The sequence below is a fragment of the Conger conger genome, chromosome 4 (genome assembly GCF_963514075.1).
Source record: "Conger conger chromosome 4, fConCon1.1, whole genome shotgun sequence".
Taxonomy (NCBI): Eukaryota; Metazoa; Chordata; class Actinopteri; order Anguilliformes; family Congridae; genus Conger; species Conger conger.
This window is the reverse complement of record NC_083763.1, coordinates 20,282,874-20,295,930: the sequence shown is the minus strand read 5'-3', so window position 1 is coordinate 20,295,930 and position 13,057 is coordinate 20,282,874. Positions and strand designations below refer to the sequence as shown.

The 13,057-nt window shown below is 42.2% G+C and overlaps 1 protein-coding gene across 1 annotated transcript in view; it reads left to right on the top strand.

Annotated features, from left to right (window-relative positions):
* dennd1b (DENN/MADD domain containing 1B) overlaps nt 1-13,057 on the top strand; it is a 94,639-nt gene that overhangs the window by 76,048 nt on the left and 5,534 nt on the right. The window contains exons 14-19 of the mRNA XM_061238916.1: nt 424-525; nt 4,468-4,558; nt 5,018-5,058; nt 6,024-6,092; nt 6,758-6,814; nt 7,794-7,883. Coding sequence (XP_061094900.1) covers nt 424-525; nt 4,468-4,558; nt 5,018-5,058; nt 6,024-6,092; nt 6,758-6,814; nt 7,794-7,883 — 450 coding nt within the window. The remainder of the gene's footprint in view (nt 1-423; nt 526-4,467; nt 4,559-5,017; nt 5,059-6,023; nt 6,093-6,757; nt 6,815-7,793; nt 7,884-13,057) is intronic.

Sequence of the window (13,057 nt, the reverse complement as noted above, 5' to 3'; positions counted from 1 at the left end):
TTCTTCAGTTTGTAGCGTAGGATTTATGCATACATCTCAGCTTTCATAACCATACCAGTATAGTTTTCTGCCATGTGAAATTGAGACATGAGAAGTATTAGTGTTGTCATCAAAGTAAGCACAGCGGTTCTTCCCTGCGATAACAAAGTGGATTTAAAATGCTACGTTATCCACATGTAAGACCAGAGTAACTTCAAATCGCAATTGAAAAATTGAATCGAGTTCACTGCAATGTTCGGAAACAATTTTGCATATTGCCAATCGTAGAGTGGAAAGTGGGCTTAATCAGCACCCCGTGGATGGAAAATTAAGATACGTGTTTGATAAACGGGGAAAAAGTGCATGTCTTTTATCATAGGCATTGAGAATATCTGTGCTATAAAAATATACTGTTATGAATTTCCTCATCTTTTTTCTCCACAGGGAGAGCCAATCACTTTTTGCGAGGAAAGCTTTGTAGCCCACCGGTCTAGCACTATGAGAAGCTTTCTTGAAATGGCCGTGAACCTCCAGCTCTTCAAACAGGTAAAAAGAACATGCAATGTTGGAATTGTTCATTTGATCATTATACCATTCAAGATGTGTCTAAAGCTGCATTATGTTAGAATGCATAAGCTTGCATTATAGTAGTATGCGTGTGCGCCATGTATGCACCATGCAAATTTGAGTGTTAACTTTAGTTTGAGGTTGTCATTTTTCAAAAAGAGGTTGATACTGCATTTTTGTATTTTTCCCCATTTTAATCATATCATTTTAATCATAGATATTTTTTGTTGAGGTGGATATCCATCATACTCTGGTAGTTCAAATTGCAGAACCTTCTAATGTGATTAATTGAAATGCGCATGTTTCAGTTTTTTATGCAGATTTATCAAGTCGTGTTTTTTTTTCTCCAAAAATTGTCCTGTTTGAAGGCATTGCTAGTGCTTATCCATTCATTCCAGTAAACAGATGAAAGGACAGCAAGAAAACATATGAGAAACAGAGAGATGGGTGGTTGGCAGAACGCATACATTTTTCAGTTATGTTTCAGGCATCAAGCAGGAAGGAGCTATCTATACCTTTTAATGAATGGCAGCCTTATCAAGTGAAGTCTATTCATAAGCCAACCTTCTTTCGCCATAAATACAACTATCCTTGGTTAAGAAGTGTAAATTTTTAAAGCTTGTGCTTTGGCAAGCGGCACTTAAGAATTATTGACTGCTGCAATTTAGTGTCTTATCTCTTGGCCTGATAAGTTTTTAATCCCCAAAATGGAGAAAACCGCAATTAATCAGGCTTTTGTTTCTGCCTCGTAGTGCATTTATAACTTTCCCAGACAAGATAGTGACCGGCAGTTCAAAGACTTTTTAGCAGTAGCTTGGGGTGCGTTTATCTCTTCTTCAGCGCAGTGAAAAAGGCCAGCGATGTTGTTCTGCACTGACCGTGAACCGTGTCCGTTTGGAGACGTGAGCAGGGAACGAGCCAGCTGAATACCGAGAACGCATGTCAGCGGCAACCTGCTTTCTATCAGTCCGGCTCGCTTTGCTGCTGCTGCCTCTCACTCCCAGTCCAATAAGGTTTAAAGGCCCACACGCATCAGCTTTCTCTTCCTGCTTTCAGTATCCACAAAACCTCAGCCGTCAAAACCTTTGCAAGGAGCAGTGACGTAGGTTTTTATTTTATTTTATTTTTTTATAGTCCCAAACCCTGCCCCCGGAACGCCCCAGAACCAAGTTGGCTGCTCTCTGTGCTAACATTTAGCAACGTTATCCAATAATTATGCAAAAGCATACGTTATGTCACGTGGGAAATTGTTTTACAAACTGCTTGGGGAAAATAGCACTTTGACTCGAAAATATGCCTACTTCGACCAAAATGTAATTCGTCTTACTTGAATCAGTTTGGAACACAAATTGAAAGCTCCAAAATTATACGAAAAGCTGAAAAACAGGAAAACTATAGCATATCTCTGAATACCCAGTCACACACACCGTGCTTCAAGTGGTCCCGGCTGCCTTGCGGTAAAAGCCTTTGTACCCCTTTAGCCTTGTGCTGCTAGCGCATCCCATCACAAAAATGTTAAAGTTGGTAGTCCAAGCAGCTAGTAATGCAGCTGTTTGATAAAAAATATAATAAGCACTTTTATGTGATGGTTTGTTTGGAGATTATTTCAGTTTTTGTGTGTTTTTTTTTTTCCAATATTTGTGCCTAACATTGGACTGAACAGTTCCCACCGCAATTTTGAATGTCCAATTAGGTATTTGTGTGACAGATTGAACCCAGTCTAACCCTCCCATACCCTGGGCTTGGATTCCAGGACATCTATACACCACAGCTTGCAGTCTCCACTGACTGACTGACCAGCAGCGAATGTACATTTGACTGGTCCAGACAATATATTATGCACTGGTGACCTACTGACTTGAATGCTTATGGAGCATTTGGGAAAATTCAGAAAATAACTTTCTACAGCGAGGTTATGTTTCCAGAGATTTTGGGCCTACATACTGTATGAATGGATTTGTTTTATATAATTTACTTACAGTAGTAGTAAGTTACTGCGCAGCTAATGTTACCAAACTACATTACCTTCTTTTAGCAGGTCCTATCTGGGTTCAATTGGCAACATAAATATCAGTATTTGTATCATCAGTTATTTCGTTCTCCAATTGTGTGCCATCAGAAATGCTTCAGAAAATAAGATCTAAGGTCCGATTGTAGTTTGGTGATTTACGATTGCCAAATGGCTATCAGCATATTGTCACCAACATTCCGTCATTGCTCCTCTTTGCTCGCTCTGTCACTCAATAAATGTATAAATGCATAAAAGATAATAGAATACATTGGTGAAATTCACTCATTTGCATTTAACGCTAAAGATAATTGATTTGCAGTAGATGAAAACATTCTATGTTATTCAACAGATGGGTCTGGTCCATTTGTCTCTATTGGTCAGTTTGTGTTCCTGCCATTCCATTATCCACGACGTATGCACAGCTAAATGGAATGTTCACATCTTTTAATATTACTCCGCATTTGTAGATTGTCTACTAACTGAAATTATTGTCATCTCGCCGCTCGTAGCCTACCAACCTAAAACAAAATGAGTGATTTTAAAGTGTCCTTTGACCTTTAAAGTGTCCTTTGACAAAAAAAAATGCATTCTCTGATCGAAATACCAGCAACACCACCAAACCCCAGCGAGGCAAATGATGACTCATAACGACGCTATGAGTTATTTCAATAACTGTATGTTATCTGGCAGTGTCCAGATAACGTCTACAACAAAGACAAACTAGCAAGCAAGCTACCTCACTACCATTACTGCAGTGGGGATACATTATTGCTCGTAGGTATCATTAGTACCATTGCTTAGCTAGTGGAGTGGGGATACATTATTGCTAGCTGGCTATACCACGGTTACATCTGAGCATGATTAACGGAAGTGAGGCAGTACTGTCAGGGCTAATGCAGTAATATGGGTCATTGCACTGTGTTAAAGCCACATATTTTGTTGGTGTCTTTAACCTGCGTAAAAAGCAGATAAAAGCTGTTTCCAGACAGCCCATCTTAGCGGTATATGGGAGACGCTTCAATGATGTCCGAGAGGCAACATTGTAGTGTGGCATGCAAGCTAGGCACGTTGTTTATCCGAACAATTTTCCGAACGTTATACCATTCTTGGGCATTATTCCTACAAACTGTCTTATGTGGTTCTCTCTAAGAAAACCAGTCTCAAATCTTTGATGAAATACACTATTTGTTTTTCACACTACATAATTATCCTGAAGTTGACTTTCTGCACAGGCTGATGTTGCATTTTGTTATTGATATTTTGTAGATATTAGAGTGAATGCATTCACATCTAAGGACGTTGTATTGGATAGTTTACATATACTATTTGGAGTATGTCAATGCGAGATTAATTAAGAAAAGGAAGGTTTGAATGCTCTTATGTAACATATAGCTAGTTGCCTTTAATATGAGATTAAATTGCATGACTCAAGCAAGTTTAATTTAAGATGTTGTATTCATTTTGTCTCCCACTAAAAGCTTGCCAAGATTACAAATAATTTCTCATGCAGTATGTAGGTGAAATCCAACTGCAAATCAGAAATATTTTTAGAGCTGAGAACCCAAATTTTCATTGCCATCTGCTGTAAAATATTTGTATTACTCTGAAGTGAGAGACTATTTTAATAAACTGTTATTATTGTGCTTTTTGGTTGTTGAACATTTTAGCAATGAGGCCGGAAATAACGGTGTTATTTATTAGGTTTTTCATGACCTATGTGACAAAGGCGGAAATTAAATTTCCGAATGCAAGACGTGCAACACGCTGGTCTGCCGTATTAATCCAGCAGCTGTTTTGAGTTTCGACATCCCTTCCTCATTTTAATCTGCAGAGATGTCTGGAGCAGGTAGGATTAAACTTTAGTATTCTTTCCCTCCTTTAATAACCTGCAATGTGATTTATGGTTGCAGTTCATTGATGGCAGACTGGCGAAATTAAGCGCAGGAAGGGGCTTCACTGACGTCTTTGAGGAAGAAATCACAGAGGGGGGTTTCTGTGGAAGTAAGTGGCCAGATCCTTGCTCTTGTTCTTACACACAACAAGCTCTCAAGCCTTTCTTGCAGCTTATTATTAACTTCTGCTTTTTAGTCTATGGATAACCACTGCAAATAATAATAGCTTACAGCATATCTGACCTTATGGAGAAGGATAGCTGATACTTATGTTGGACTGCATAGTAAAGTTGCAATATCTGATCTGTAACTGATCCAATAACAGAAATGTAGCTCAGCAGTACACCACGAATTTGAAAGTTGTAAATAAAAACGTAAATAGTCTGGTTCTCTTGGGTTGATATTTTTCTTTTCTTTTTTAAATCCATGCTAATGTGTTCCAATGAATAAAGGCCACACTTTTATGAAATTATTAAGCAAATGAAAAAAGTAGGGAACAACAGCCATTTATTTCTCCTCCCTGGCTGCAGACACATATTTGAACAGATTTATTACATTATTATTGCAGGTAATTCAAGGACTTATCAACAATGGATTCAACCAATGATGGTAAGCAGGAATGTATAATTACTGTGAAACAATCTAAATTAAATGACCTGTTTTCCTTTTGTACATTTACAGAATACATACATTTTATTAACTTTTAAGAGTTTACTTTTTCAGCTTTTAATAACTTCCCTGTTGATAGAGAAGCAGTTTGTCAGTGCCCCCCTGTAGCACAGTTAACATGCGGTAGCTAGCTAGCTTGCTGGGGTTAAAACTATTAATATACTGCAGGTCAAACAACCAAAATGGACATGTTTCTGTTCAATGATACCTCGCAATGATGCTACTGGTATCTGTAGATAAATATGCTCTCCATAGGCTAGAGTGTTCAATACAAAATGCGTTTTCAATTGTCCTACATTTATTGTATTGATACTGTACAATTAAATTCCGAAATTGACAATATGATATTACTAAGCGGAGAGTATGAGTCTAGAGAGCCAGGGAGTTGCATCCCTTATTTATTTGTAGAATTTCTATGTAGAAATTATTTTCTTTTGACACAGATTTCACCCTAACAGTCTTGGCAACCTATCCATGATTAACAGTAAAATGCTCTTGTTTGTAACATTTGTTTAAAATGACTCATGGATTTTATTTACATAAAGAACTATTTCATTAACAAGTCTGCAGTTCTCTTTTACGTTTATTTCTGTTTAGTGTTTCCTATCTGTCGAGATGATAGCTGTGCGTGAAGATGAGCATATGTGGTGTAGGAATATAAAAAATAAAAGGATTGGCTATAGATGAGATGTGTAGGCAGGAGAGATTTGATGTTGCAGGAGACCTTCCAAGGCAGCATGTTTAACTGGCAGCAGCCTTTGCTCAAGAGAAAAACAAAGCTCTTCCTCCAATTCTGGTCTCACAAATGCAGGTCTCATTCATAGATAGTGGTATGTGGGCTGGTGTTAGGGCGTTGATGATCATCAGCTAATACAGTGCCATTGATTTGTATCTGGTCTCCACAGAAAGGAGGTGCATTAATTAACACTGCAGTGACCAAGGCCAGTCCAGCCGTGAAGACCGCCTACAAGTTTGTACGTTTGCCTTTTTCTTCTTCAACTTACTAGTTTTTCTAATATTTCACTCTTGAAGTATGGGGCCTGATATACACTCAGTGAGCACTTTATTAGGTATTTATTATACTTTAGAAACTTCTGCTGCTGTAGCCTATCCACTTAGAGGTTTGACACATTGTGAGTTCAGAGATGCTCTTCCGCATAGCACTGTTGTAATGTGTGGTCATGTGTGTTACTGTCACCTTCCTGTCTGCTTCAACCTGTCTGTTTCTGCCCCCAGAACTGCTGCTCACTGTTTTTTTTTTTTTTTTTTTTTTTTTTTTTTTTTTCTTTCTCTCCCCACACCATTCTCTGCAAACTCTATAGAGACTGTTGTGCGTGTAAATCCCGGGAGATCCTGGGAGTGGTTTCTGAGATATTCAAAGCACCTTGTCTGGCACCAATAATAATTCCATGTTCAAAGTAACTTAGATTACACTTTTTCCCCATTCTGACATTTGGTCTGAAAAACAGCCGAACCTCTTGACCATGTCTGCATGCTTTTATGCATTTAGTTGCTGTCAAACGAGTGGATGATTACATATTTGCATTGACAAGCTGGTGTAGAAGGCTACCTAATAAAGAGCTCACTGAATGAAAATGTTGTGGGCAAGGCCATTCATTTTCTTTTCTCAATTTCTCAGGCCAAAAGCCATGCTAAGCAGGGAATCAAGGAGATGAAGATCAGGTTGAAACAAAGGGTGAGTCCCAGTCTACATCAGGACAGACTTCATATACTTTCCTACGGAGGCCGTGGCTCCACAAACCCAGATGAGAAGGGCATTAATCACATTTGAACCCTGCTTAGCGCTTTTCAGGAGTGTACATTTTTAACAAGCAAGCCCCTGGCTATAGTCTGTCATGTCAGACGGTAGAAGGGCCCTTTATTGTTTGCATATTTTACCAGTGAGCCACTGATTTCTTCAAAGCCGTCATAACGAGATGTGTGTTTTCATAAGAGTGATTTGCTTTGATAACGCAATTGCAACTTGAACCGGCGAGCTGAAGGCTGGGAGCCGGTGCACGAAAGAGCGGGCTTCACGGCCGCTGCTGGCATCTCGGCTGCAGGTGTCTGTTCTCATTTGTTAAAAAAGAGGAATAAACGGGGAAACCGTAATGTGCCATGTCTGCGAAAGACAAAGGTAGCCTCTCCTTTATGATTCTATTTTTGTTTTCATTCCCACATACTCTGTAAATACATCATTATGTACAGTGAACCTATGTAATCACGTCTATTTAATTTACATGTCATCGTATAATTGAGGGCAAGTATGAGTGAGCACATTTCAATCTGTGGATGTTCTATTGTGATCTTAATGAATGGGAAACTAAAAAAGTAGTCAGTCGTAACAACAATCTTCGTATCTTTGTATCTAGACTTAAAATATTTCTAAATGAGCCAAAAACTGCCAAAGGGGGTGAGAGTTTCAAGTCTCATTTCAAGATAACTTAAAACAAGCTAATATGTTCTACTTGAGAAAAAAAAAAAAAAGACCTTGAGTCTTATTACAAGACTAAAAACGCTTGTTAAAAACGCTAGTTTTTTGCGGTGCGGTGCATCTTCGCCGGCCATCGTTCCGGACAGCGCGGGAGGTTGTTTTCAGAAAAGCCCAGGCGTAGGCTTGCGAGGTGAAACGAGTGGTTTGAAGCCGTCTGAAATGCAACACTCTCTCTCCGCAGGAGGTTGAGGAGGACGACGGGCCCGTCTGCTCCGGTTCGCCCACCAGCACTAAAAGCCTCTCGCCGAAGAGGCTGCAGAAGAGACGAAAGGTGAGTTTAACAGATATGAGGGGGGGGGGGGTCGCGTACATCCCTCACCGATGGCCGGGTAATCAAAAGACGCCCAAGATGGCTCTGTCCAGGCCTGGTTACGCATGGCCAGGAATGGAGGAAAGGCTGTTGTCACCAGTAAGCACTTTTAACGGAGATGACCCGGATCCATATTTTTCAAGAGTTGTCACCATGAATATGTATGGTACATTACACACCCAGGGACTATTATAAATGTAAAGGCTTTAATTTTGTTTCAGGTTTTGAGGATACATTTTCAGCTCCTTTTCATAAGAATAGAACTTATTGAGTTACTATGTTGGAAAACTACATTTCCGACGATTTCTGCGAAAAACTTTTTTCCGGTGTTTTCCGTTAAACCACAGATAAGGACATTTTCAGTTTGCATCCGCTTTCTTGCCCACTAGTTGATGGGGTCTGTGTCTGTGAAGCATGCCATTGTTAATTACCCTCGCTCACTAAGAGGTTAACGTACTGAAACCTTTTCAGCTATTGAAATGCAAAATATTGAAATTCATTAATGGCATAATGATACATGCCCAATGTTAAAAGTTAATTTGACATTCTCAAAATAAGAAATTTACATCCATACAATTTAATTAGCTGGTTATATTTTCTTTGATTATCCAGAAATGATGGAAATTAGCTACAGTATGTTACAATCGAGCCCTTGTGTCTATCATTAGTTCAGGATTTACATGGGAGATAATATATGGATAGTGTATGTAAATTATTATCTTTCTCAACTCCTCCTTGGAGAAGTCACTTCCCATTTTCAGCGATGGCATATCCTCGTGATATAAATATATTGCATGTGTAACTGCCTTCCAGTATTTTTTCAGTGTTTTATTTCTGTATCGTGTAAAATTAACCGGTAGTCCCTTCTTTACAAACTGTTGCTGCTGGCTGTCTCATATTACCCATATCTCTTATTCGGGTCTCCGTTCCTGTGGGTTGCCTTGGTAATGTGCCTTTGGGGAATTAAAGGCCTTTTTTTTGCAAATGTAAACGAACACCAACACAACGTCAGGTTTTCAGAGTTGTTCACTAGTCGCTTGCTATATTTAGTTTTATTTATTTTATTTTTTTTGATCTGGCAAGAGCTTAAAAAAATGTTTTGGTATAAAAATAAGTTTTAATGAAAATCATCTTGTAAATCATAAGAAACCAACTGCAAAGGTGTTGCAACAGGACAACTGATCCCAATGCTGATGAAACTAGTACGTGTTTCCTTAAATGCATTTCAGCCTTGGCAAATTAGGAAATGCTGTTTATGTTCCGCATTGGGAATGTGTCCTTTGTGTGCTTATGTATATGCTTCTTTACAAGGGTGTGTGTGTATGTGTGTGTGTGTGTATCTGTGTGTGTGTGTGTGTCTGTGTGTCTGTGTGTGTGTGTCTGTGTGTGTGTGTGCCTGCCTGCATACAGCATTGGCGCAGACTTGGATTGTGTTCTCAGGTTGGTGTGTATGTGTATGTATGGATGTGTGTGTGTGTGTGTGTGTGTAGCTTTGGTGCAGAGTTAGATTTGTGTTCTCAGGTTGGTGTGTGTATGTGTGGGTGTGTGCGTAAAGCTTTGGTGCAGTTAGACTGTGTTCTCAGGTTGGTGTGTGTATGTGTGGGTGTGTGCGTACAGCTTTGGTGCAGAGTTAGATTGTGTTCTCAGGTTGGTGTGTGTATGTGTGGGTGTGTGTGTGTGTACAGCATTGGAGCAGAGTTAGACTGTGTTCTCAGGTTGGTGTGTGTATGTGTGGGTGTGTGCGTATAGCTTTGGTGCAGAGTTAGATTGTGTTCTCAGGTTGGTGTGTGTATGTGTGGGTGTGTGTACAGCATTGGAGCAGAGTTAGACTGTGTTCTCAGGTTGGTGTGTGTATGTGTGGGTGTGTGCGTACAGCTTTGGTGCAGAGTTAGATTGTGTTCTCAGGTTGGTGACATGAGCAGTAAAGGAGAGCGCGGGGCTGTTGTTTTCCTTATTAAGCTGCTGTGAAGCGGAGCTGTAAACTGGGCCTGTCTCAGAGGCGGGCAGTGGGCTTTGGCAAGGAGGGATTTGTCTGTCAGCCATGCTCCAGCAGTAATGGGGCTATCTCTCAGCCCTGCTCCGTCTCTGCCGGCCTCGCGCTTGTCACACACTCGCACCGGCCGCTGTGACCGCTCACCGGGAACTGGAGCTCTCTCTCATCTCCATAAATGATCCCAAACCTCGGCTCCCCCGCCAACATCGATTGTGGCCGGTGCCTTGGGATGTAGCACTGTTAGCATTGATTCTCCCCCCCCCCCCTCTCCCCTTTGAGGTGGAGCAGCACAGCCTGACACTGATTCAGCACTGGGTGGTAGACCTCTACTCTTTTTCAAAGTGTGTGTGTGTGTGTGTGTCTCTGTGTGTGTCTCTGTGTGTGTCTCTGTGTGTGTCTCTGTGTGTGTCTCTGTGTGTGTCTCTGTGTGTGTGCGTGCGCGCTTGTGTGTGAGTGTAAGAGAGAAGCAAGGAGTCTGTGGCCTGACTCGTTGCTCATACCACACTGTAGAAATATAACAATTTTAATTGTGACAAAAGCAGTCTTTCAGTCTTGCTGCAGCATTTCAAAAAAATCTTGAATGTAGATTAGGAGTATACACAGAAATACTGTGTTGATCAACACTGCTATGAAAACACTTTTTTTTGTATGAGAATATTGAAGATTTACTTGACAAGAGGCTTGGTACATATGATTATTTAATAATCCACTACCATTCTGACATACTGATAATGTGGGGTTTTTGGAACCATTCAGATTATCGTATTAAAAGGCCATGAGCAAATTAAGCATGAGTCTTAAACCGAAGCACCAGGCATGAGGATCGGAGAGTCTAATTCATTATGGCTCATGTTTACACATTATAGATTACTTCCTTACTGAGCCTGAAAGTCCTGTCAATTTTTCCTAAGCGTTCTGTTCTCAATGTTTCCGGAAGTTGTTCCCCAGTCAAAAGAGCAGTCTATAGTCCTCGCCACAATCATCCACTAATTTACTGTAAGACGCCGTTCTGCCTTGGCTCTCCCTGCATAAAGGACTCTACCCTTTAGTTCCTCCCTCCGAGTGGTGAATTGGACGTTTCCCCCCCCTTAATTAGCTTATTTCCGCGTGTTGTTGATGAGGCTTGCGTAAATGCTAAAAAGGTGTAGCGGCAAAGGTCTTCCAATTAGGCCTTTCAGACGGCGGGCCGGCCCCTCCCCGCCGGGGCCCGGGTGCGACAGCAGCGCGGTAACAGGGCCCCGGGGAGCGAGGGGGGCCTCTGTGTGTCCCCGGGCGCTCCCCCCGACGAATCGCGCGCGGGGCCGAACCGCAGTGACCTGGCCACCCGGGCCCCACCCGGGCCAACCACCCGATCGTCATCCGGCTCCATCGTCTCTTACCGACAGAAAGACAGCGGTTCATACCTTCTGCAAGCCCTATCGCCATTCAGCGGCTCCAGTATGAATCTATACTGTATTTGTGTGTGTGTATGGACAGTATACTCTGATTAAATAACAGTTTTCTGTTTCCCAATACTCCCGCGGTCCATCCCGCGAAATGGTATTTTAGACCTCGCGCGAATAAGGCCATTCCGCACAAACGTTTACCCCACGCCGGATTATGAAACGGGGGGGGGGAGACGCAGTAGGTGTGGCGACGCGGGCCTTCAGAAAGGGTGTAAACGCGCTCTGAATGAGCGGCGGGTCTTCCTGGTGGGGGAGATCGCGTAAATGTGAGTCATGTTAATGAAATGATCCCGTTCGGGCCCCGGGGGGCCGCGGTGGGCGAGAGGGAGGGAGCCTCGCACGGCTCCGTACGAGAACAACAGATGGATCGCCCTCAGCCAAGACCGGCTCACCGGCTCTGCATATTAAAGCGCCGACACCCCCCCACCCCACCCCACCCCTCCCCACCCCCCAAAAAAAGAAGAAATGGGAGAGAGAAAAAAAAAAGCTGATTCAAGTTTCATTTGCAATTCATTCAAATTGTGTTCCCAGAGTTCAAAGCCTTAATTACATTATTTAGTGACTGCAGAATTACTGCAAGCATTTGTCAGTGATACACAATACTTTTATTTGGCATGATATTGGTTTAATTTATATGTCCCAAATATTCTGTTAATGTGATAAGTCTACATACTATACCTATATTTTAATTTCTGGGCGGGAGGGGGGGAATCATCATTAAATCATTTTATTAATGATTAAATTATTTATTAATTATTTGTAACAATGTCATTTCTCTTATGCATCGGCTGCTATGGATATAAGAGAAATATGTGTGGATATAAAAATGATGTACCTTTTACATAAGCTGGTCGGTCCCTTCCTTAGTTAGGTACCCAGACGGTAAGAGGCGCGTGCACCGTCTCCAGATGGCTGAGAGTGTTCTGTATGGAGCGTGGTCAGAGAGAAAGCGCAACCTGCTGTGGCATTGTGCGGTGTGTGTGTGTGTGTGTGTGTGTGTTTGTGTGTGTGTGTGTGTGTGTGTGTGTGTGTGTGTGTTTGTTTGTGTGTTTTTGTGTTTGTGTGTGTGTGTGTGTGTGTGTGTGTGACGCTGGAACGGGGATTAGCTTAGCGGTGGCGGCCTGTTTGCATTGCCTCCTGCAGGCACCTGGTCTCTTACTCACCTGCATGGCAACGACGATGCGCCCGTGTCCTTTAAGCGTTTAGGCGAGCGTTCGCCGTTTGAATCGGGGGGCGGCCGCCTCGGTTTTACATCCGCGGCCTAGCGGAGTCGCCTCGTCTGTGGCAAAAGTGCCATCTCCTGGTAGCCCGGAGGTACTGCGTCCTTACTGGGGGTCCTGTCATTCAGAGCACTGAGTGTGGATGACCGGCGTCCTTCCTGTATCCGTTTATTTTATTCCCATAAAAACCGGCTTCAGGGGTACGTCCGTAAGTCCGCGATTCTTCGCTGCAAAGACCGGGCTGACATTCTGGCTCAGCCTCTCTCTGGTTTGTTTGCATTCTGCAGCATATCTGACCGTATGTTGCCAAACGCTGAGATCAGTGGCATACGGGAATCGGAGGCAGCATATGCACACAGAAATAAACTGAGCCGCGCGAGGGGAAACGTTGGCGGAAACATAAAGCCGCGCATACAGTCATGTGGCACCAATCGCCACGCAAAACAGACTCGCTCATTCCTGGAAAACGGCCCCGAT